Source organism: Cygnus atratus, chromosome 12 (genome assembly GCF_013377495.2).
Source record: "Cygnus atratus isolate AKBS03 ecotype Queensland, Australia chromosome 12, CAtr_DNAZoo_HiC_assembly, whole genome shotgun sequence".
Classification (NCBI taxonomy): Eukaryota; Metazoa; Chordata; class Aves; order Anseriformes; family Anatidae; genus Cygnus; species Cygnus atratus.
The window spans coordinates 4,327,642-4,354,460 of NC_066373.1; the positions used below are offsets into that span (position 1 = coordinate 4,327,642).

The 26,819-nt window shown below is 35.0% G+C and overlaps 1 protein-coding gene across 13 annotated transcripts in view; it reads right to left on the reverse strand.

The window, feature by feature from the left end:
- CDH13 (cadherin 13) overlaps positions 1 to 26,819 on the reverse strand; it is a 477,794-nt gene that overhangs the window by 230,231 nt on the left and 220,744 nt on the right. For 12 of the 13 annotated variants that reach the window (XM_035543527.2, XM_035543525.2, XM_050713274.1 and 9 more), the window contains one exon: positions 24,459 to 24,611. In XM_035543527.2, the coding sequence (XP_035399420.1) occupies positions 24,459 to 24,611 (153 nt within the window). Of the gene's footprint in view, positions 1 to 2,420; positions 2,440 to 3,370; positions 3,418 to 15,031; positions 15,079 to 24,458; positions 24,612 to 26,819 lie in introns of those variants that run through there. The other variant, XM_050713276.1, reaches the window with a different exon arrangement.

Consider the following 26,819-nt stretch of genomic DNA (forward strand, 5'->3'; position numbering starts at 1 on the left):
GACTCCTTAATATGAGATTTGCTATTGTAATATTCTCTTATAAAGATAAGAGAGAAATATGCACTCGCAAAAGATGTAGGTGATAAAAAACAAACAGTGCAAAGACAGCTATCTTTTGCAAAAGATTTGGGAAATTTCAATGTTTATTTATTTTACTGGAAATGAATATAAAATCCAAATTTCAATTTTATAAAAGAAATTATTAAGGTATGCCTACCCACAGCAGGTGGGGTTGGAACTAGATGATTTTTAAGGTCCCTTTCAATCCAAACCTTTCTATGATTCTATGAAAATACTTCAACTGCTTTAAAATAACAAATAACTAACTAAATAAATAGATAAATAAATAAATGAAAATCGAGGTTGGGAAGAAAGCTGAGCTGGATCTTAGGAGACTTTTGCCACTTACCTCCAATATATCAAATAAGGATGAGTTCTATTTTGAAATCAACAAAATGTGTGAATTTTCTAAACAAGTGCACATTTCAGACAGCGATCTACAGAGAACTTCATAATTTTTGATTTTCATTTAAACCTGCCCTTAAAGAAGTCACTAACACACCACCTCTGACCAAATTGGCACCTTCAAAGAATTTCTGATATGCTTCAGACAATACTCCAAAAGTGACATGGATTTACAGAAGTATTACTGTTCTGCAATATTGTGAGGTGTGTTTCTTAACAAATGTCCCAATTCAGTTTCTCTTGACACCCTCTATTACTGCTGTGGTATTAATTCAATGGTAAAATTGTAGGCCACAACAATCAGAAAACATCTACAGAAACTACTCCTTACTTTCAAGAGGTAAATGCATTTCAGTCTATCAATGACATTACAATTTGTTCCTCAAGGGTGAAAAATTGTGTCCTCAGAAAAGCTGTACACCCTTGTAGAGCTATAAGTGTGGCTCTAAGAGGCTTTTCAGGTAAGTTCCTGCCTTCAAAAACTCCACTTCAAAACTACACGAGGATCATTTTTTCTTAACCTGTTTGGACTAAAACTAAGATTCTTTAATCCCAGAAAGTATTTCATTCTTAGAATAAATTCCAGCAGATAGATCAGAGCAGAAGACAGGAATATCTTAAATTCATCAGCATTGAGAAGTATTTTGCCATCACCTAGGCTTACACTATTGATCTGCATAGTGAGAGATGTCTGCAAAGACTTTTTGCTAGTGTCAGAAGAACCTAAGTGGTAGAAGTCTCTAAGGATCGTCTTCCATCCTCCCAGCAAAATGCAAAATAATGCAAACACGCCCTTTTAATTTATACAGGTCTTATTATACTAAAAATAACTTCTATTGAGAATGTTTGTATTAAATTGCATCTCACCAAATACATACATTACAACAGTCCAGTAGAATTCAGAAGAAAAGCAATGTTAATCATCACCACTTGTGATGTGACTACGCAAATACCACAAAACATATACTCTCTCTATATATTTTTTTTAATTTCTCCTTTATTTCTTCTTATCTGGGACTTGATCATAGAGACCATGGACAAACAAAGCATGTCAGTTCAGCTCAACTTTTAAAACTACTTGTATTTGTATTATTAAAGACGGTTATGAGAGACCTGTAATAACCATTATGGAGGTGATTGTAAGGATGATCCACATCATAATTTCAAAAAGACAATTTTGTTTTCATGTTGCTGTAGTATTTCTTGTGACTGAATAATAATACATAAGATTGCAAGGACAGGTCTGCTGTGGCTAAGGCTTCAACTACACAAGAATACAAAAAGCAGACAAATAAGATCAAAAAGGCTATTTCCCAAGCCATGGGATCCCAATAGTTGGCTGTCACAGCAGGAGCCACTCTACGTTACTGAGACAGACTATTAGTCTCTCTCACAATCTGAGATATAAATGATCCATAAGAGAATTCATTGTATTTCTATCCAATTAAAAAAAAAAAAAAAAAGTTGTGACAACAAAGAAACTAAACTAAAACACAAATTGAAATGTTTGGAACTTTTTCTTTTAAAGCTTCTGAAAAAGGATGGGAGAGCTAGAGGAGATGAAAAGCATCAGGAGTCACAAAGTGTGATGGAAGGAAAACTTTTACTGCTTGGTGGAAGCAGATGGCAAAAAATGGGAACTTCTTACCAACTGCTTCTTATACCTCACTGCTTCATCAAATGTGAGCCAAGCAATTGGCTCATTCTCTTGAAGTTCACTGAAGATCTTCCCATAAGGGATTTATTGGCAGCTTGGATATTACTTCAAGTTTGTTGTAAACCACCTGGTTTAATCTTAAAATCAAAGTGTTTCATTTACAAAACTTTTTTAAAGTTCTTCTGAGTCCATAGCAGCTAAGTATATTTCACATCCCATCTGCTGTCATTCTTCTTTTTTCCTCCTCACAAGAAACTATTCTGGTAACAACCACACTTGGCAGAAGCTGAAGCTGGGAAATGCAATAAATGAATATTCTAGAAAATACAGAAATTATGATGGTCATATCTATTTCATTGCAAAAGCCCAAGAGTATTACACTCATGACTGTGTCATGCCAATATCAGTAGTATGGTTTACTGGAATGTAAATCAGATCAACAGGTATGAGTAAAATGAGAGAAGGCTTTCATTCAAGAAGAGAAAAGAGATATTCTATCAAATTATTCCACAATCAGGAACTTCAAAAGATAAATTTGGACAGAAAACTCTTCAGGACCTTCATATTTTTTCAGGAATCTCCTCTCACTCTGAAAAATGGGAATACACTTTCACTTTTGAGATCATATTAAAGATTTTCTGATATCATTTGAAAGCACTAAAATTTGCTTTAAAATATTCCTTAGAGACTTTCGAAACAGCAGAAGTGAAAAAATCTTCATGGAAAAATAGTGGCAAAATTAACAAACCATATAATTTTCAAGTTTTCAAAAATAACCTAATTTTCTGGTTGCAATTATTTCTAGATATTAATGTTTTTTTCTTTAAGAAGCTGGCCTTTCTTATCAGTGGTTTAATTCTGTTTAAGAGGCATTTGTTCTTGTTGGAAATATTCCCCTCCTTAGACAAGTAGTCTACAATACAGAAAAATAGTGTAGAAAATATGCAAGAAATAAATACACAGCTCTACACAGAAACACACATCCTCAGTCAACACTGAGAGGTCTAAGCCATAGTCATGGAATTTTAGTTCAATTATTTTTTTTCATGTTCATTTTGAATGCACAGAATGCAACTAGATTACTGTTGACGCTGAGGCTGAAGACTAGCAGCAAAGCGAAAAAAAATCAATGAAAATAAATTGAAAAGGGGTATCTTTAGTCTTTGAAGATGTTTAGACAATAATTGTTACAGAGCAATGAAGAAAAGGTATACTGCTTATAGACTAAAACTTTAAGTATTACAGTACCAGAGGTATTCAGAGCAATATCCTAGATAGACGTAGTGACCATGTGCCTACAAAGAGCAGATAAAGCAAGATGCTGTAAATTACAGATTAATATCTTACATCACAGATATACAGATTTAAGACCTGTAGCTCTGAGAGAAGCTTGTCAAAATTGTCACAAAAATATTACACAAGTAAAACCAAAAAATGAAAAATACTTGACCAAGTAGTTATAAGGATGAGGGAAGAAGGAGAAAAAAAAAAAAAAAAACAAAAAAACATGTGAATACAGATAGTTTAGGAAATTCCACTTCAAGCATTATCAAGTATTTCCTTTTTTTTTTTTTTTTTTTTTTTTTTTTTTTTTTTTTTTAACTAATAACAGCAGAACAGTACATTTTGGAACGTTATATTCTTTGACAGTCCATTATGCCATATTTTTGAGTACTTCAATTTACTGTACAAAGCGATGTTCATATTCTACAATGTTATAACAAACGAAAAGGTAGCAAACATATTTTATTTTCGTGTTCTATGTTCTTCAACTGTACTCAGAACCTCTGGCATGCCTTTCTTCCTAATCAGATTCCTTGATAATTTTCTGGAAATGGCTGGTCAAATATATGCATTTCCTGTAATGATTCCTTAAATTATTTAAGTCAAAGCTCAACTAAATTTTAGAGTAGAGAGAATGAAATTCTAGGACATATACTATACTGTAACCGTCCTATTTTGGCACAGAATTGGACTACCCTTTTTTTGCCTTTAATATCTTATATATATTTTTCCTCTCACATGTATAAATGGAAACATTAATAACTAATTCTTCCCCACAAGACTGGATGTTAAGTTGGATGGTATAATCAATCTCAGTAAAATTTCAAACATACAGACTTTAAAGCATTACCAGAACTCTTCTGTTCTTAATATCCCTTTCCTTAATTCTCCCACAAGCTTAATAATGTGATCACAATATTTTCATTTCAGTGATCTCTACTGGGTTCTGCAACTGCTGCTCCTACCAAACAGTATTTTCAACATTAATTTTACTGCCACTGGCAGAAAGTTGTTTTCTTGTGTGTTTTTTTCTTTAGATTCTAACTACAATGATGTCCTTACTTGAAATTGACAAACATAATCTCTCAAACTTCCAATGACCATAAAATACTTCAGCTTCAATTACTTACTGTACTTGTAACTAAAAGCTCCCTGACACATCTTATCAACATATTCATAAAAATCAGAAGTGGACTTTTCATGATTGATATTTTTTTCCTTGATGTTAGACATGCATGGAAATACAAAAGGTAGAAAGCTCTATTTCTCCCCTTCTCCCCTCTGCTTTATTTATTTAAAAGAAGCATATAAAAAGACCCAGTTTTCACTGTCTGTCCTCTCTGACTAGACTACAATTCAGAAGAAAGCCTATACTGTTCCCAAGAGATAGTTTACATGCTGGGACCTCTGGAAGTTAGTCATTGTACACACACACAAAACACAATTTTAAATACATGAAAAGTCAAAGAGTATAATTAGAACGGGCTTTGATCAAAGCCTAGTGCAGATGGAATGAAACTGAATACCCTCACCTTCAAAGGCTTTAAAAATGGATTACCACGTAGACATCAACTCTACAGAGGAGGTCAGGTATTTCACTGCCCCACATGCTGGGTACTGAATCAGCCAGAGACTTGAAGTAAAACTGCTCTACTTTTTCTTTAAATTGAGCAGACAGAAGATACTTGAAGACTGATAAGGACAAAAGTTACCTTTTATTAGAATGCACCTATGACCCAGTAAAATGTATCCCTTTAAATAAATAAATAAAAGATGTGTTGGTTGTGATGAATTAAAAAGATTTGAACACAGATCTACTCTCTGCCTACAGTGCCCAATTTTAGTACTCAGAGAAAGGAAACCTCATTGTACCTTCTGAACTATGACAGCTTTTTTGCATTGGTCTTTACTCGTTTCTTTAGGCCAGTTTTTAGTGTTAAGCAAAACCATATCATGAAAGCACTTCTCAGCTTTAGGAAAATCATGGTGGTTTTTTTGTTTGTTTTTAGCTTGTTGCTTATATTAGATTATTGCCCTGCTGTGTGATAACATCTAAAGAAACAGTAGTATAACTCACTTGTGTTTTCTGAAAATTAAAATTTCTGATACCAAAGTAATTAATTTCCACAGGGAAAACTGTTTACTTTAGCAAAAAGATTAATGAAAAATATTGCAGAAGACAAAATTCTGTTAGGCAGCTGCAATGTCACATTTCCTCTCATTGGAATTGTTTTAAATGACTATCCTATCTATTAGTGAAACATCCTGCCTTTTTCAGGTTGTTTAGCTTTAAAAATATATAGGATTCAGGAAACTGCTGGCCTGCAATGAAAAAGATAATGGAAAAAAGCTACTTAAAACTGATGAAAAGCAGTCAGCAATTCTACTACATCTCTTCCTAACCATAACGAGTTTTTTCAAATAAAGCATTATTTGTGCATGCATATATTTAGAATAACATTTATCTCTCTTGCATTAATCCGGTCATACCAAAATGTCTGATTTGTACATGGAACCACAGTTCTAGGGAACAAGCATTTTATATCATTGCATTCAGTGTATTTGCACATTACTAAATGAGTCATGCAGGAAAAGGAAAAAATAAGTGAGTAAACAAAGAAAACCCTAAATAACTCACTTATTTTTATGCAACTACTTCACAGTGTTGTAGAAAAGAAACATTTGGAAAATGTCTGTACAGAGGACAACAGTACAATTTCTATTAGCTTTAATTTAAAGTTCCTTATGTATTTTAAAGTGAAAGAATATCTTTTTAGCTTTTGAGTAATATAAATCAGACCTTTCTTCTGTCTAAAGGTATGACCTCTTTTGCCACAAAGTTAGCTAGACAACTTGCCACTTTACTCCTTGACAAATTAGCTCATTGTTTTCCCATTGACTGCTCAGACACTATACTTTTACCACAAATACATGTTCATGTGTCCATATGTTTATCAAACTGTCGGTGCTAAAGTTCAAACTAGTTCTTTGTCGAATTTTAAAACATCTGAATCAAAGGGTAAAATAATGGAGAAGTTACATTTTAAGTCAGTCAAAAGAATCTACGCCAAAAACTTTGGAAACTGTAACAAGCTTTATGGATAATTGGGAGTTTAATGATAAAACTATGATAACCTATCATATGTGATAAGAGGAAGAGAAATGTTTCATTTTTAAAAGGTACCGTATCACTTACATATATGCCTCCTGACCCATTAATGTCAGCTGCTCAGTCTGAGTTCAACACCATTCATCTTTCCCTAGGTATACATCATTCTTGATGATATCGGAGAGAGTTTGGGCTTGGTTAGGGAGAAAATAGCTGGATGGCTGCTAGTAAGTAACCACAAAATGAAATTTAAGAGCAACATGAGTTCAGGGATCATGGCATTCCAGCTACTGTAGTGAATCAGGTTTAAAGGTCTTATACTAGAATATAGTATCATTGAAAAACAAATGAGTGCAACAGATAGAGAAGCATAGGAGGATTCATTGAATTAGCAATTGACCATATGGTAGAGGTTCTTGAGTGTTTCGTGTTTCATAAAAATGCACTAAGCAATGAAGAAGAAAACTGATTTATGGTGACCATCTGGTACCAGACTGACCCCATCCTTTCTGCAGTATTGGCAACTCATGAGGAAGTGGTTATCCCTCTGACTTAGCTGAAGCTACCTGTAACATCCCACTGACAGTGCTAGAATAACAAAGTCACAGTGCATGTCCTAGAAACAATCTCAAAATAATCTTTGCTATTCAGTAGGATAAAATGTTTCTATGGATCTGACATGTAAACAGAGAAAGATCAAAAATTTATATTATCTTTCTTCCAAATAAAATTTCTATCTGGCTTCTTTGGAAACAAATGGGTTTCCACAACAAACACCTTGGTAATTTCCAACATCTTACAAAAAGATTTTAAAAGCAATACATACAAAGCAAATTAAATCAGGATATTTCTGCCACAGAAAAGCTGGAAGAGATGTTAAGACTGAGAAGACTAGGACATGGATGAGGGATATAGTATGCAAGGAGAAAATAAGTTCGTAGTTATAATGGAGGAAGACCCCAAAGGCTTGTACATTGAAAGGGTATATGGAGCAAGCTGAAAAGATGACAGTCTACCAGCTTGATTGGCAGGAGGATGGTTGTGTTGTCTATATTGACAAAGAAGAGGGAAGATGAAATGATTATTTCTGAATCGGCAGTAAGACATCCAGAAGGGCATGTTAAATAAAGGTTTTGATATAAGACTCCATCAAGAGAGAGGTCAGCATAGAGATGGAGCTGTCAGTGTATATATAATTGGAAGGCATGGGAGCAGACAAGAGGTGCAGAGACAGAAGAAAGTGAAGACATCTCAGGGAAAATCCCCCAGAAAGGAGATTCATCAGAAGAGATGCTGACAAAACAGCCAGAGATAGGACAAATCAGAAAAAGATGGATTCATGAAAGATGAGCAGCCTGAGAATTCCCAACTGAAGTATGCTGGACAATGTCAAAAATGGTATCCTTCTTGTAAGGTGAGCTAGATTTTTTTTTTCCTATTCTACTAGCATTCTGGTGAAATCAACCCTTTCCTTAGCAAAAGTTGGAAACGTATGTGATGTTTACTTTGTGATATAATAAACTTAGTTAAGTTTTTTAAAAATAAACATATTTCTATGTTTCTACTCAAAACAAAGACTTTCACTGATGTGAAGACAATTACAGTGCATTTCCAAAGTGCCAATATGAGGCACAGTAATTGAAAGCACCATTTAAATAACAATAATACAGATATGAAACATGTACCCGTAGTTTATAACAACATGATGTGCTCTATACCATTAACTTTTAATTAACTCCAATTTTGCCACAATTAAACTCAATTAGAGCAGAATGTCTGACACTACAATTAGCTGTATATAAACACCCCAGTTGGTGTCACATTGAATTAATGTCTCCTGATGGTGGATTCTCTTTCCAAGGATAATGGATTTACCACCATCAGACTGTTAATTGGACCTGGCACCTCATGTGTTGTATGTATTTGAGACATAATACCAGAACTTAGTTTCCTGCACAATTGTGCTTGTCAGATCTACAGATTTCAAATGCAACTAGCCAAATTCTTTACCACCCTGTACATTCTGTAATAAGTCCCATGTAGAAAACCTCTAAAAAAATATCTCACAATTTTACATTCACATTTTTACTCATGCAGCAACAATGAAAATTATTATATATCATTCATGTTGAAAAAATACTATAATGTGTATAGAAAAAGAAATGATATCTATTAATAAGCACCACATTTAGCACAATAAATCATTGTTTATTAGCAAAGTTTATTTTGAATGATCTATTTCTTCTGCCCTTGCTCATATTAGAATCTCAATCTTATCTCATGAACAATGCTACTGAGATTATTAGGTTTTGTCTTAATATATTACAGCCTCAGTGGAAAGCAGCTAGCCAATGATTAGTCTTAGTTTAATATCACACTATTGAGGCGATTATACTCCCCAAAAGACAGATATTACTAAGACAACACCTACCGCTTCACTTCCAACCTCACTACTGTAGAGAAGCACATGACATTAGTCATAGAATAAGACAGCACTTACTACTAGTAAGTGTGCTTGTATCTGACTTTGAGTAAAATCTGTGATTTGCCGTGACAGCATGAGTAAAGAAAGAAAACTATTCCTTGCACCTTTAAGAAAACTGATATTTAAATCATTTGAATTTCCTAAATATTGTTAGAAAAAAGTTACAAACAAAACAAAAACACAAAAGACAAAGCAAACTGAAATATTGGCTTCACAATGTGGGGAAAAAAAAAATAAAGAGCATACTTAACCTTAAAAAAGCTGTAAAAAAAATAGAGCCATATAAAAAATGAAGATAATCCACCACATCTTTTGAAGAGCTGAATCTTGTTTTAAGAAATTTTTGGCATCTAAAATCTAGTGGTGAAGTCAATGGGCAGTAGAATTACTTAAATAAGGTGTGTGTATATATACAATGTATTTTGAGAGTGATACATTTCACCTCCAATTTGCAAAGAACCTCTGGCTTCCTTTCCTACTATCCTTCCTTTCCTACCTCCACTTTATTCCTGTGTGAGATAAAGTAAATAGCCTGCACAGAAGCTGGAAACTTCTACATGCTACTTGCACAGAACAAGTTTTGTGTTATGAAAAGGAAAACATGAAAAGGAAAACATTCTCATTAATAACCAGCTTTAATAATTCTGGCTCACAAGGACACTTATAAGCTTCATACATATCTCCTGTCATTCTCTGTGAAAAGATAAAAGAAAATTGACCTGGTGGATGTGACTTACCTTATTCATACAATTTTCAAAAGTTTGGGGATTCAGAGCAGAATGTATAATTGGTGGAAATCATACCCAAATCATACAATTGTCGTAAAATACCATAATTTACGGTGTTAAATAGCAAAAATTAAAATTGACTTGCTAATATCAGTACATCATTTTTTCACATCATCCAAATGACAGTAACAAAGGGTCCTTCAATATAGGTGCAGCTTTGTGTTACACTACTAATGCTATATGAAGAGTAGCATCTCCTAAATCACAAACTGCATCTTTGGGGATTAGAATGTGCTCTGGATTTCTGTAGGATATGATGATTAAACTGTGCATGTTTTGCAAGAATTGCTGAGATGAAAAGTTCTGTGGTCACTGCCTATAACATTGGATAATCATATATGGATGAAAAAGGACAAATGATAATGATCGAAATGCAATAAGTGATAAAAATATGTTCAGAAAGGCTCTAATGAATATTCAAATAAGCTCACAGCTAAACATAATGAAGGAAAAACTCATAGCAGGGTAGCAACACACTGCCAGTATTAGGAATGAACATGCTTATAAAATCCTTGGCATTTTATCTGTCACTGGGGAAGGTACAGGTTAAGTCTCAAATGCAAATGTGTATGCCTGAAGTATGCCCTGAGACTGCTACAGCAAAGCACGTATCAGTACTCTGTAAATACTAATTACAATTAAATGTACAATGTCCACACTGTTGTTTTAAATGTTTTGAGCAGAGTCTATTGGAAATAATAATAATAATAAAATAAAATTTTATGCTACACTTATGGTACTTATTTGTAATTATTTTCAGTGAGTCACATCTTCAGTAGTTTCAAAAATCAATTGAATTTCCTTCCCCTGTGAGCTGAAAAACTGCAAAAAAATACATCTTTTTTGCTTATTAATTGCTATTATTGTCATGATTTGATTTACAAACAGGAAAAAGTTATTGAAAACAGTCTTTATTCCCAATACAAACCCATGTCAAAAAGCCTGTAATCTGACTGCTATACTTCTGGGAAATGACTTGGAGCATAAGAAAGATGATTTTCCCTTTAATTGTAATTTTAATTCAGAATTCAACTAATCAATTCACTAATTCCACCCACCAGAATTTAGGAGACAGCTTCCTTCCTATATTTCAGCATGGTTAGATCAGCCAGAATAGACCAGGGAAATGATTTATACACTTGCTTCTACAAGTTCGAAGCATGTGGTAGAGGTAGTAAGCACAGTATTGATCAAAGCTACCAATAATGAAATAGAGTTAAATTAAATGCACATCCTCAAATACACCAATTACTTTAAAGCATTTTCTTTAATAAATATATTGCCAATATCAATTCCAAATAGGTCTGATAGGAACTGAGTACCAGTATCAGTAGATGACTTGGTACCTTAAAAGTAACACTGAAAATTAATTTTGCAATTTAAAACCTGACAAAATGCAGTGTATTTTTCTAGTTGATGTATTGTTAGTATAGTAAAGGTTACAAATGCAGTTACACTCTCCTGCTTCTGTACTGCCACAAATGTGTTCTGCAAAGCTGAATGACAAGCAAATTACATGTTTGGAGAATCAGTTTGCTGGCTCATAAAGCCCATAAACATAGCAGATTGGGCTTTAATTTATTGGTTTCATGTCCAGCAGATCCACAATTCAATAAGGTCAGTGTCATTAGATATGTCCTGCACAGCATAGCCAGCACACAATACAAATATTCATATGCCAAGATTTGAACTTAAGAAACACTCTAGTCCTGACAAGTACCAAAATTGCTGCTTTTCTTTAAGTCTCCATTGGAAGCCCTACATTTCTAATCTCGAGACCAAGATTGCAGCCTTCACTGAGAAGAAGCTGCAACTGCTGGGAATAAGGCCTTCAGACCTGCAAATCCCAAGACTGTTGAAGGAAACTCCATCCCTCTGTACACAGTGAGCATGGCTGTCCCACTGATCACTGGGAAAATAGAAGCTCATATGAAATGACTAGTTAGGACAGTATTGTTCCATGCCAAAAGTTTTCTGTCCTGTTTAGAGAAGAAAATGTAAAATAAAGTAAAGTTCCATGGCATCTTGGGCATATATAACATATTTAGAACAATTTCTTTTACTCCGTTTTGTCCTCTTCCCCTGTTCCTTAGCAGCAAGGAAAAAAAAAAAAAAAATCAAGTTCTTTTACAAACTGTTTTAGAAAACAAGAAAAACTGGTAGTTTAAAACTGTCAAGATTTTCCTCCCTCTTAACAATTTGTAAGTAGTACACCATAATCCTGTTATTTAAATCTATTAAATCTTCTAAAACTAACACAAATACAACAGCAGTACACTGCTTTATTTGTTCACATCCACATATAAAATCTGTAACCTGTATTCATATCACCTGTGTATACATAATACATTTAAGAAATAAATATATAATCACAGAGCCTCAAATAGATAATAGGTATTTTTAATGCATTGCATTCAGATATCTGAATTACCATCATGTAAAATAAATACTAAGAATAATGGTAGAGCAGAGGTTGGGAAGAATTCTGCAAAGATGAACTCTCTCTATTTTGCAAATATAATCCACAAATACAAACTCATAGCAGGGTGTGCTAACAACAAAAACTAGAAGAAATTATAATTAATATTACTCCAAGACTCTCATGCATATAACAGTTTCAAACAGAGGTTTTCTGGCTCCATATCACCTTCTCCAATATTTTACCCATGTGTTTTCCCACTCAGAAGCCTGCAGTGCCAACTGGACAATATTTATTATCATCTCCATTTTAGTGTCGGGCTTCAGGAAAGATCCAAGCAGAATATTTACCAGCCCCTATTCCTGCTGCCAGCAGCCTAGCAAGTTTAGATGAAATATTTTAAATATGGTAGAAATGCTCTCAACAAGCACTTCCCTTTTGGATGCATGGTGTAAACAGGAAGCAATTCTCAAGACCCTGGTGACAGTATAGAAATATCCTAGAATTTTATCTCTCTCAAAAACACAGAACTGAATTTTTCAAAACCCATCAACTCTTATGTATATTTATACATTAGACCAAAAAAAAAAAAAAAAAAAAAAAAGAGAGAGAGAGAGAAATAATTTCCTTATGGAGTAGCATCTTCAAAAGGATCAGGATTACAGTTTCTGCACCCACCCTTGCAAACTTTAATTTAGTCATGCACATGCACAATGAGTTTTGCTAGTAGCTACTGTGATCCATTTTATCCTCTAAAGAAAAATAAGAATGAAAGCCCCTCAAAACAGGAAGATCCATCATGGTATTCTACATGTACTGATATAAGCATCTTAAATGATCTGATAAAATAATTAAACTAAAGCTGTGTCTTGTTAATGAGCTACTAGAAAATAAAAAATAAGCAAACAAAACCACCTCCACAACAAAACAAAAAAACAACAACAACAAAAAAATCACCACCAACAAAATCCTCCAAGACATTCACCAAATATACCTTGGTTTTAAGGAGAATATGTAATTAAAAAATTATTAGTAATGACCTGAGTAAACCAGGATGAATACAGCAAGACTTTCTTCATTTACATGTCAACAAAACGATGCCAACTAATATTACATAATATTAGAAGCCTTTTCATACACTGTTCTTTATTTACAGCTGTAGTCCAATACAACTCTCTCACTCATCTGCTATTATGCATTGAAATAGATCTAAAGGAGGAAAAATGTGAACACAGAATTGCCTGTTTTCATGAATGTTTTCACCACAAAAGACTAATAATGGGAAAATGGAGATTCTTACAGCTCTGCCTGCAATATGTAGTGATGCCAACTCTTACATTTTTATGAGTTTCATGACAGTCAGTGGTTTTCTTAGAGCTCCACCTATCGAGTCCTGTCATATTTTAATTTTAAAAAGAGAAATATGTAACTGCCAAAGAGAGTTTGAAAGATCAGGTACTTGGGTCAAAAAAAGCCCAGAAGCCAGATTAAAGGGAACTCAATACATCAGTATAAAATCCTCATGCAAACTTTGAAGATCTGACTTGTATATTTTAAATTCTTGGGAGAGGTAATGCTTCAGATGGTGAAAGTAGGATGCCTACAGCTCAGAGTGACTAAAGTCTCCACAAATAACTCCAAAATGCTGTAATTATGAAAGACTGATAGTGCACATTTGTGTTTATGCACAAATACCTACTTGTGCATAAGTAGGTATTTAATCAAAATACAGCAGAAAACCAACCTGCAAGTACATAGTGCAGCTGTACTTTTAAAGTGAGTGGGTAGATAAATGATTCTCTTTGTTATTGGCAAATGTTACCAGTCAGAATTATATTCACAAATCTTGCATTTTCTTACACTTCATTTCTTGTAAACACTACAGAGTTCACGTGTGATGAAATAAGGGAATGGATTCTGTTTATGTTCATGCAGCATCAGTCAATTTGTTAACCCAGGTCAAACCACAGGGCTGAATTATGCTGTTAGCTACACCCATGGCACACTACTTGAGACTAGTCAATTGCCATAAAACATCAGCTGATATACTTGCCAAAAAAACAAACAAATAAAAACAAGCAAACAAAAACACTCCCACCAAATTAAAAAAAAAAAAAGGGGGGGGGGGGAGGGGGAAGGGGAGGGATTCTAGTTTCACTACCACAGTTCAAAACATAAAATGTTCTTTTTTCACCCACCCACAACCGGTCATCTGCCTTATCTGTGGGACTGCAGTGGACTTAAAATCTAGCAGTCAAAAAGCTTTGAAGATGACAAGGGGAAATGGATTCTCGACTGCAATCATCAATCTTTTTTGAAATTTCTTTTTACAACCCACAGATATTTTTGCATGATTTCACTAATGGAGACCTCATGGTCCATACTGCCATTTTTCCTCAAAGTCTCTAGCAGACGTTGAAAAAATATAATAAAAAAAAAAGTGCATGTCAATGTAAGGGCTTTATCAACCAATTGCATCATATTAGGGCTCCTAAACATTGGTGCAAGAAAGAGCAGATGCAGAAAGATTGGCTTTTGAAAATAGCTTAACTGCACACATTTGAACATTTCATAAACTAAATGCTAGGCTTTTCCAGGCAACCATGTACTTCTTAAATTAATATGTTTAACCTGACTGAAGAGATATACAAACTAAAAAACATTAAAATGTAAATAAAACTCCTTTTTCCATCAAATTCCTTATCATTACACATAAACTACCTACGCTGTTTTACCAGAATTTTAAAAGAGGCAACTAGCAAGTAATCCAAAGTTCAGGGTTTCCAGAACACAGGTTTCTAAAGGAATTTATTTATGAACATACCAGATTAGAATGAGTAAAGCAGAACAACTTTTGACAGTGGAAAGGTTCTGTAAAATAGCAAAACAAATTTGCTTAGATAATGGTTATGCATACCCCTAGCAATGCAATTTATATACAGCCTAAAACAGGTCAGTATGTCTAAATAAGGAAATGCAGAGAGTGTAGAAAAAATGTAAGTGAATGACATAAAACATCAAGACAGACAGGGGGAGTAGAAAGGTTATGGAATTAAGTTAAAAGTGCAAGGAAAAAAAAAAAAAAAAAGATCCAAAAAGGTGGAAAATGAAAAGAAGATTGCAGGAGAGGATAAGAGAGGTAATATGATTTTCTTCAGGTACATAAAGAACAAGAGGTCAGAAGGGAGACAGAAGGTCCTCTAGCTGCAGAGAAAAAAATAACATTGACATAAAGATATAATGAATTCATAAGAAAAAGAAAGAAAGGAAGGAAGGAAGGAAGGAAGAGAGAGAGAGAAAGAAAGAGAGAGAGAAAGAAAAAGAAAGAAAAAGAAAGAAAGAAAGAAAGAAGAAAGAAAAAGAAAAAGAAAGAAAAGAAAAGAAAGAAAGAAAGAAAAAGAAAACAGGTGATGTTTGATGGAATGGGGAAACAATGTAGATTAATAACAAATATTCTCTTTCAGAATGTGCTCAGTTTCAAAATGCACACTGTTTCTGTATGCATAGCAAAGTATCTAGAACCTCACAACTTGTGCACTTATTCCAGGAAAATAAACAGGAAATAAACACCCAGTAATAGATGAAACAGGACCCCCTCCCCCGCCCCCCCCAACACATACATCTCCCCATTCGCAAACACAAGATTGTTTCTGCTTAAACTATGGTTAGCTAGAACAATACCAATGCATCAAAATAGGCCCAAGAGAAGTTTCTGAGAAGAAAAAGATTTCCTAAGCAAGTTGTTTGTCTTTTTCCAACTCCCATTTGCTCCCATTGCTCCCATTTTTCCTCTAGACTGCACCTTTGCAAACACGAGTGTAAACAGGCCTGTCTGAGTACACAGCAGAGAAAAATGGGCAAATTCTACAGCATTGGGGTACACAAAGTGTGTGTGGGGGGGTACAGACCTAAGCTGCAGGAGCTCACCTAGTCCTTCTCTCCACTCCATTCAGAGCTGAGAGGCCCTGGCCAGGGATATAGCATGTCAGCAGTCCCTGCAAAAGTGCTGCCACATCCATCGCTGCGTAAGGCTGGGAACAATAATCTATGTTTGCAAAGCAATGCACACTCCTTCCCTTTGCTGTAGGAAAACATAAGGTTCAGAGGAATGGCAGTGGTGCCTTTCCAGGTATTTATGCCAAGTATTTCTAGGCTCACCTAGAACAGTGAGCCTTCTGCAAGAATTTTTGACAGTTGCTATAATACAAGCAGACAAGGAAAAGAAACAAACAGATCATGCTAAAGAGTGAAGCAGTATCATGATGACATTTAAATGCCTTAAAATGCAATTAATATAAACTAGCAAAAATGGTTTCACAGACTATTAACATTACATGACAAAAATATTATTAGTCTCCTCTTGTGTAACTGAACACATCATTATTCTTTTCAGGAATGGCATTCTATTTGCAAGCAGTACTCATAAAAAAAAAAAAAAAGGCAAATAAAACCAAACATGAAACCAAAATTTGTCTCATTTGTTACTGTTTCAGTAAACTCCAATCATTCTTTATTTCTTACTGCTGGGCATTTCCACCTCCTACTCTTCAATAAGAAAATACTAATTTTGCCTGATGTTTGGAATTTGGGTTACTTTTAGCATGGAGATCCAAGCCCACTACCTTCTCTTTGCAGTTATAGGGTTATAAACAAACCTTTGCTGATTTTTCCCTTTAATGAAACTTCATTCTGTTCCTCCTACAAATGGCATGACAGTGCTGTTGAACAGCAGGAATGACAAAGCCGTGCAAGCAGTTAGATCTAAGAATAAAGCATATGCCCTCTAACAAAACCAACTGTTGACTTTTGTGTGCTTTCCACAATAAGTGATATGAGGATGCTAGTGATTTCTGAAATGAATCACAGTACCCTGCTGATATCTCATAACATTAAGATCTGCAGTATGTATTGAATAGACTATTTACAGTAAAAATGAACAAGATATGGTAAATTGGAGAGTTTATACAAAATAAATATCTTTTTCCCCCAAGACAAAATGGCAGAATATACATAAAAACAACATGAATTTTAACTAGACTTTCTGTCGGGTTTTCATTTCATCCAATAAAAAAATAATAATAAAATTGGGAAGAAGGGAGATATTCCCAGTAGCTTGACATCCCACTTACATACCAGCTGTGTAAGCAACTATTCAAATCTTAGTTTTACAAAATATGATTCTATGTACAATGTATATGCACAAATACTTGATGTATGCACACAGTTATGATGATCACCTTGTTTTTCATCTTAGTGAACAACAAATGCCAAAAGTTCCCAATTAATTCAGGAGTCTGCCCATACAGATCTCACTGAATGATGTAGACTGCTGCTGGGTTTTCTCACTGCTGCATTTCTGCTTTCAAGTTAAATGAAAGTAAAATTTCCTAAAGCACAATCTTTCATTTTATAATCTCTATATATAATAAAGGTTAAAAATATGAATTATATTAAAAATAATAATAATACAGGTTTTCCTCAAGTTTAGGGCATTCTCTTTACATGTCTTGTGTGTCTAAAGCCATTTGATACAGAAGAACAGGATGCACCTTTTTTTGACTAATTCATCACTCTTACTTTTTAGATGAAAAGTATTTTTTTAGGTTGACAGATTCATTTACTTCACTCTCCTCCCATACAAGTGAAAGCAGTGCTAAGTCCTAAGCAATCATGTCAGAAGCAAAGACCAGTACTAAGTCAGTACTGTGAGCATGAAGAACACGTTCCCATAAGATGTACAGTCCTCTGTAATATAATGCCATTTTAGGGGCTGAATACTTTTTTGGCAATTACAGAGGCCAACAGCAGATCTTTAATAAGGCAAAGAGACAAACAGGCAGAGACTCAAATCAAGCACCACAAATCCATGGAGCTCCACAAACTGCAGAACTTGCATGGCCACAGGCACACTAGTACATCAGCCTAACCCACTGCCAACAGTGGTGAAACTTCGCTGCTCTGAAACTTTGGGCTGTAGTGAAAGTTCTAGAAAGGAGCACAAAAATAGGGCAACATTTTGCCCAGAGCAGACCTTCAACTTCCTTCATTTTGCATCTTCAAGAAGTAGAAGGGATTCTGATATAAAAGCAGAGCTGATTTCTTCTTCCTATATGAAAAAGCCTATATTGGAATAATAGTACAGTAACTGAGCTTCAATTGTGAATTGATCAATTTCTAATGCTAATTCGGAAGCTAAACCAACACAGGTTTTCAGAAATTGCAGCCTGTGACTGCTAAGTGAACACAAGTGCAACTGCTGAGACGTAAATCTCTGCAAAGTTAAGATTATCATGCCTACCTCAGGATACAGAGCAGCCTGCAGTCCCTTCATGTGTAGCTATGAAAGAAGGAATTCAATGTTTTTCAAGATGCAGCCCCCTTTTTTCTCTCTCTTTTTTTTTTTTTTCCTAAGATCCTACCTAGAGAAATTCTTTATTTTTAGCATTCACTGTGATGAATTTTCCTCTTCTGTACAGAGCTGATCAGCTTGCTTACTGAAGAATCCACGTAGGGACAGCTAAACTTCAAGAAGTGCTGCCTGGTAACAACCTAATGGCACTTTCTCAGCCAGTGTTCATTTCCCTTTCTGTAGTTTGACTATGAAATTAGTTCAAAACAGTCATCTCTGAGTGTACCCACAACATGTGAACACTTTGCTGAATATATACATATAAGCATACTATAAACATATATTTTTTCTTTATATTGACATCTTATGCACTCTTTACATATACTTATATAATGTAAGCTACAGAGATCATTTTAACTTCCAGAATTTTCAGTTGTATGTCAGTTGATCTAACTACAGCCTATTTATACAAATAAGTTTCTAGCTTATTAATAATCAAATCCAATAGCTACACAAGAACTGCTCTTTTTTTTTTTTTTTTTTTTTTCCCAGTGAAATCTTTTGTCATTGCTAAATGGTCAGGATTCTTCCCTGACAAGTTTGTACTCTGCCACAATTCCAAGTTTTTTGGATGTAACACATGCAGTTTGGGAGCATCATTATTTTATTATGTTTTCTCTGTGTATCCTTTACGTTTTAATTAAGTCAAACACATTTGACTGAAATTTACATCCCCACAAGACCAAAACCCTTCCTCCCATGGAATGCTGAGTGCCTTCTCCTTTTCAGGAAATTACTGGGAGATGACGGAGGTCTGACCTTTCCCAGCAATAATTGGTTTCAGCTCAAGACAGAGCAGATCACTTAAATTTCATATAATTCTGCCAGTGCAGATAACCAAGATAAAAACAGTTTAGACCAGTCTTGAAATTAGAAGCAAATCTGTGGTTTTCATTCTCAAAGAGGGAGAGAAACACACTTGTGTGCGCTATCTATCTCCATGCTGCATATTGCAGAGATTCAGTATCAGGGTATGTTAAATCATTCTGAAAAGGATGTGGTTGCACTATACTCAAACACAAGACACACAAGTTGTTTACTTCTAGGTTTTTATACCGTTTTCATTATATGCAAAAATGCATTCAAGTACTTGAACATCTTTGTCAGAAAATACTCCTAGGCACCTGACTAAGCCAGTTTTCCTCAAACCTCTGAAGCATTCCCATTTTTTGTTCCTTATGAAGCACAGAAATAGAATCCAGTAGGACTGCAAGCATCACTGTAAATGTTTGGCTCAGTCACAGAAATAGCAGTCTCATGTAACTTGAACTGATGCAGTTCACGCTAAAGATTTGGTTGCTGTTCATTGGTCTGAATCCTTTAGCCCGTTCTCAGTCTACTTGTTATCCAATGTATAGAAACAGCAATACATAGGAAATAGTCCTAATTTGCTTTTCAGTACTGTTAACATAACTTTTCTGAATATCTCAGTCTAACAGTTGCAAGGCATCCTTTCATAGAAGTGTGATAAGTCATTATAAAAAAAAAAAAAAGCTGAAAACTGATTTCACACCTCTACTTGTGAAGTATTTTCTAAAGCAAATAAAGCTCTTCACTTAAAAAAAATAATTAAAACTAACTCTTCATTAACAGTTCAAATTACCTATGTAAATTTGTTCACAGCTCTAATTTGCACACTGATGCTGAATGGTTTTATCAAACTTCTCCATTTCGTGTTTGCAAAGGATCACTTTCTGATCATTTCTCTTCCGCACACCCTGCAGTTATGAAAAAGCCCACCAATGATGGCACCGTCCTGTAGCATCTTGACACCTGACTGAAAGCCAGCCATTGACTAGCTGGCACATCGCCACTGATGCTTAACAGGACTGGATTTTACTGCTGCAAGGATCACATGGTGATGGGAAGTGATAGGAAACGAGTTTATACAGCTTCAGTCTTTGTCCTGTACTGGGACATACCTAGGAAAGAAGGAATGCCTAACCAAAAGCTCATATATGAACTGTAAAAACATTAATGGATTCCAATTCCTATATCTTTTGGACATATCTAACCTTTGAATAAAGAACCAAACATAGTTCTTTAACTTAGTAATTTTTGTCATCTCAGTCATGGTAATCTGCTTGTACTTGCATGGAAGCACTTTGCCTGTGAACATAGTATCTGTGCAAATGTGAGGCTTGGAAAAACAACTCCACATTTTCAATTAACATGTTACCCCATAACCTCTGTTTCTCAGCCAGTCTTCACTGGCCTCGTATTTGAACCTTTGTTTCGCAATTCGCTAGCCTTTTCTTTCAATGCTTAACACAACCAGACTTCCAACTTCATTGGAATCCTTCAGTTCTGTCGTCGGACATTAGCACAACTGAAGTCTTTTGATATTTTGCTTAAAGATGCAGCTGAAAGTCAATAAAATTCCTGTTCTTTTGGAATCAGAAAAGACAGCAGAACTGAAGTGTGCCAGGAATTTCCCAGACTATTAGAAATTTTTGGATGTACCTCAGTGATCTGAACTAGAAAATCCATCCTCCTTAAATTTCTGTATTTGTTTTAAACACCTGCAATTTTTAATACTAGATAAACAATCTACCATTCCCTGAAATTTCCAACCAGTTTTATTCATTCAATTCTTGATAGAAAACCAAAGACATTATTTTTGATAGCATATTTGTAAACTGAATGCCTTTTTCTTATATTAAGTAGGGGCTGTAGGTGACCTGCTTATCTCCACAAACCAGAAACAATTCAATAATATAACTATAGTCTGCCTAAGTCCTTTCTTCAGACCGTTATTTAGTAGTTGGACCACCAGGCAACTAACCCCAAAATAAAACTACTCAGTGTAAATCCATTCCTTTCTCTGATCCAGAGAATTCCTGTCAGGATGCTCTTCATTACACTTCTTTTGAGAGAGGGAAAAAAAAATTACCACAAACTTTTCTAAAACAATTTATCTTAGCTTGGCATAGTAACATCCTTACATCCTCTCACACTTCTTCATAAACAGCTTTCATTTAAAATTGCTGCTAGCTGACATTCTCCAACCTTTAAGGAGGCACCCCACAAAGCTAAAGGGACAAACATACCAGAAGAATCTACCAATTTCCACTGGCAAATAGGATTTCATGAGAAAAAAATAGTTACTTATGGCTAATTTCACTGTAGTGGCTTTTGGACTTCTGTCTCACCCAGCCTCCTCTGACACAGTTTCATTTTCTCAACAGAAATCAGCACATTTTGAAATGTGCAAGTGGTTGGGTCATGTTTCCTATGACAATTAATCACCCTTGACATTAATATTTCGGTGGAATTTCACATCCTTGTCCACTTTTGAACAACTTAACTAATTTCATAAAAACCAACTAACAAATGAATCAAATAAGTCTGTATCAGGAAGGGGGCTGGGGGCTCAAGTCATTAATACACCTGCCTTGTATTCCTCTCCCAGCTTGAGTTTCTTTTGCTATTAAACAGCTTTTCTCAACACACAACTACCATGCAACTCGGCTGCAGCAGATAGACTTTAGCAGGTCCCAACTCTCAGAATTTTTCTCTCTATTTTAAATGTTTTTCTATCCTTTACTAAAAATAAAATAATTGAAACAAACAGTGTAAAGTGGCAATTAACTCAGACAATCAATGGTTTTCTGAGTGGAATTCAGTTGCCCTGTAATTTAATCACTTTTCTCTTGTAATGAATTATCATAGGAAAAAGTCCTACATACTTTTCAATATTCCTCCAGGATAAACAAGACAGCAAAAACTACTCTTGAACTTTCAATGGTAGAAAGAACATTTTTTGTTAGAGATTAAATACCCTTAGATAGTTTAAAGTGCTTTGAGGTACATGGATGTGTAAAAGCTGCAAAGTTCTATGAAATACTATGATCACCAAAGCTTGATTTTGTGCCCTATTAACATCTGCTTTAATTCTCATCCCTTGAGTGTATATGCACTAACAATAGGAAATAAATCGTTGCTAACGCACAGCAGCCTTCTGTGTGGCTGGAATGATTCAAACAAATTTCATTTTTTCATCCTTGCCCCATCACTGATTATATACTTGATAGTAAGATGGCTTGCAAAGAACTTGCACTTTTTTCATGGAGATCTATTCTTTCCTTCTTTGCCTTTTGCTTTGAAATAAATCTTTCAGGAAATCGATACTGGGGGGGGCAGGGGAAGCAAGTGAAATTTTTTTTCAAAAAGCTTGACAAAAATCTGAGTCTTTTTGGTAATTCATCTTTCAATGTATCAAGGAAATCAAGGAGAAAATCCCGCTGCCTTCCTGACACCATGAAACATCTTTATTGGAAAACAACAGGCTGGATTCAAAGACAGACTAAATCAAGTTGAGGGTTCTCCTTCTGCAGAACTTTTCAGCTACATTTTGCACAACAGGATGCCAGTGAGCATGCTGAGCAGAGTGCTATATAACAGGTTAGGAAGCACTACAACCTATTAGGATATACATTTGCATTGCTCTGGATAATCTGCTACACTGCACTATTTGTATATAATTTGCATTGCTTCAAAAAGGCTCCTCTCTAGGGAAATGTTTTTTTGTCTTAATTTAAGTGTATGCTTTGCCAGATCAGATAGGAGGGCCATTTGTGGTTTGATGCATTAGGCTGAAAAGACTACTATGATTTTCCAGTAAAAAAAAAAATAAAATAAAATTCAAGGTTTATACTCAATACATTAAGGTAGAAAGCCACTATGATAAAATAGGAAACAGCTGGAAAATGAAGATGAGGAACAATATTATAAAGAGAAACTGCAACATTTCTCTTTTAAGAAGGACAGCAGTGGCTACCATAAATCCTATGCAAGTGGTTAACATACATTTCACTGTAAACCCAGATGAGAAATAGATGTTTAAGTGTTGAAAATCAACATATGGTACATTTTAGCAATGCTTTTTGGGCAAGCATGACTAGTCATCGAACTAGCAAACTCTTCCAGAGGAGGAGAGAAACAGCACTGAAAGCAAAAGTAGTAATTACTACACAGCAGAAGACAAAACTAAGAGGTTGGGGACAGCAATCAGAACTGTCAGCAGACCCCAAGCCCCGCATGGGTTGGAGCAGTATACACTCCCTTCTGCATGATGATCCAGAGATCAGATCTGCTATGCTGGGGCAGAAGTGGCAATGCACAAATCTACTAGGCAGTTTGAATCCAGCTTCTCATCTATATTGAAGTGCCAAGACACAATTTAACTGAGTGCACATTTCCAGAGTGAGATAAAAAACATGAATTGACAGATCCTCTTTTTATACTATGCAATTCAAGACATCATGGTGCAGTTATTTTACAGATTTCCAAGATCACTTGCTGTATTTCAGTGAGGAGAAACATAGCTTTTGTTGACAAGGAAAGGAATCCTTCATAAAATCTTTGTTGAAGACACACGTTTGACAATGTATCTGCTGACATTAACAGGATCTTCTGCGGCTCAATTAAAAATATCCATTACTACAAAATAGAGACGAATAGTATATTCCACTGACAACTTGACAATCAAAAGGAGAAAGTATAACCATGTAGTACCTTAGAGGCAACTTCCCAAAATACCTTCTTTTGTCCAAACATAATTTTGTATTCACAAATCATATGCGTACATGAATTTCAGACAGTACTTCTACTGAAGATAAATGACAGAAATACATGCAGAAAGCAGAGTAGAGTTTCAATTGCATGTAAAAATACACACATTTACAATTTCCAAAGGATAAACGGTTCTTCTGGAAATTTTTTAGGACGGTGTCTCGCAGTTTAACCTTCAGTAACTGCAGTCTTTTTCAACAGCTAATACGCATTCAAAAGTATGTATTACCAACAGAGAGGCAGAGATCCTATTGCTATGAGTACTCACCTCATAATTGGCAATTGCTTCTCTGTCAAGGGCTCGGGTCACAGAGACATCCCCACTGATCTCGTTGATTCTAAAAATTCCTTTTGGGTCTTGATCTACTCCCTTACCAGAGAGTCGAAACTTTGCTCCCTCTGTCCCTTCACTCCTGATGACCTGCACAGCAGAAAACAAGAAGTTACAGGCCATATTAAAAATAAAATAAAATAAAATAAAATCATTCTAAACCCACATAAGCAATATCAATCTTTATCCTAATGTTGAGGCATATTCCCCGCCAACAATATGAAAATATAAAATATGCTTTCAATCATTCAGAAAACACTCTCCAATTCTTGTGTTAAACCATGGAAAAGCTAGTCAAGTCCTTAGGCAGTTGCTATCTTATCTTTACTGTCTTCTATTTCACGACTTAACATTTCTATTATTCCATTACTATTGTATTCACTCCATGTCTAGCATTTGACATTTTATTTAATTCTTTTTCTTTTTTTTCCCATTTAAACTGATAAACTAGCTGCGAAGAAATCCTACAAGAAAAAAAAAATAGACACATTCCACCAAATGGCATAAAGCATACTTATTTCACGACAACTCTTATCATATCAGATAGCCATCACACATTATTTTCCAATTAGTCATCCCTTTTTATTAGCAATCTTAGTAATTTCAAAATAGATGACTTTGTGGATTTTTTTTTCCCCTTTCTCATTCTCTTCTATACTCTTCCTTTCCCAGGATTTTAAACCAAGGAAAAATCTCCTCACAGAAATATCTGGGTATCCTGCCCAGAACTCTGCTTAGTCACACAGTTGGAATTCCTCCACTTTCCAAATGCATGAATACTTATATACATATGTGTGTACTGAAACTCCTGGTTACTATCACTATCTTGTTTCCCATATGAAAAAATCCCTAAAAATCCAATTTCAAGGCTGTTTTACATTACTGACAGTAGCATATGTAAACTTGCATAGCTACATGATGTTTCTTATAAAATACATGCTTTGCAAATTTGTACTTGCACACCAGAATCTAGAAGGATTATAAATTAATCTTGCCCTTTAAGGCTGACAGTCTTGCCAAGCCATTCTTTCCAACTGCTGTTTCATGTTCTTTTGTTTCTAGAAATTTTATATTGTTAATGTTTCCACAGAAACATTAAGTCAAGTATTTATATGCTGGTCTAAATCACAGCTCAGGAATCGGAAGGAACAAGGGGCATTAGAAATCTGGACCTGTGCCCATTTTGCGATAATCAATATGCGGGGTGTTTAATAATGTCCCTGAGGAAATATATGTTTGTTGCCCTATTGCTGTGGGTTCAGCAACACTGGTTGGCAGATTACTGCGCAGGGAGATTTTGACTAAACTCCATAATCATTATTCCTTTATTTTAATTGAGGAAAAAAATAGCCCCAAGTTATGAAAGAAAATCAGCATTTTCAGAAATAAAGTTTAGACTTTCAAACCCTTTGGGAAATGGAGAAATTTCAAAGTTAAAATGTTTCAACTTTTTTCTCCTTCCTCCTCCTAGTCAGAAATGCTAATAGATGAAAATTTCGTCTTGTGTATTTTTGAGCATGTCATGACAAAACACAGAGGCAGACAACACTGCAAGTGACAAAAGGGCAAACTAACTTTGTGCTTCAGGTTCTGTGATGAAACCAAAACTTAATGGCTGAAAGCTACCCAATATTCAATACATATTTTGACCAATCTCTGTTTTTGTTCATTACATCAAGTTTAAAAATATGTTTTTCTATTTCTTTATTATGCTTATGATTTTGCAGTGTCATGACCATTGCTCACTTTTGTACGGAAAGCTGAATTGCTTGTCCCCTGTCCTGATTTCTGAGACTTATTACAAGAAGTGCTCCTTTACATCCAATATAAGAAGAGTGGTTTGAAAGGCACCATTTCAGCCACAGGCCAGCACAAAAACCTAATTCAGAGATGTTTGCACAAGAGCCGTATCCCACCACAGTGGTCAAACATTTCCTAACTGTTCATCACAAATTTGAGACATAGTATAGGCCAAAAGCCCCAACTGCAAGAAACCATAGAAAGAAAGTACAACAACTCATGGACATTAGTGATATTCTACAAGGGAATTTATAAGACAAATTCCAGATAATTATATACAGATCCTTCTTCACACTAGATAGAAAGGCAGAAGAGTAATAATAATAGCAGTAAGAACATCCCTACAAGCCTGACTGGAGGGAAAACTTACTCTTTACTCCAAATCTGACAAAGACCTTAATCTTGAATTTGCTAGCAATACATCCTAATGTGGTACCTGAAAGATTTGTACTCCCCGGAGTTACAGTGCATTCCATATCTCGTCCCAACCTTAACTGC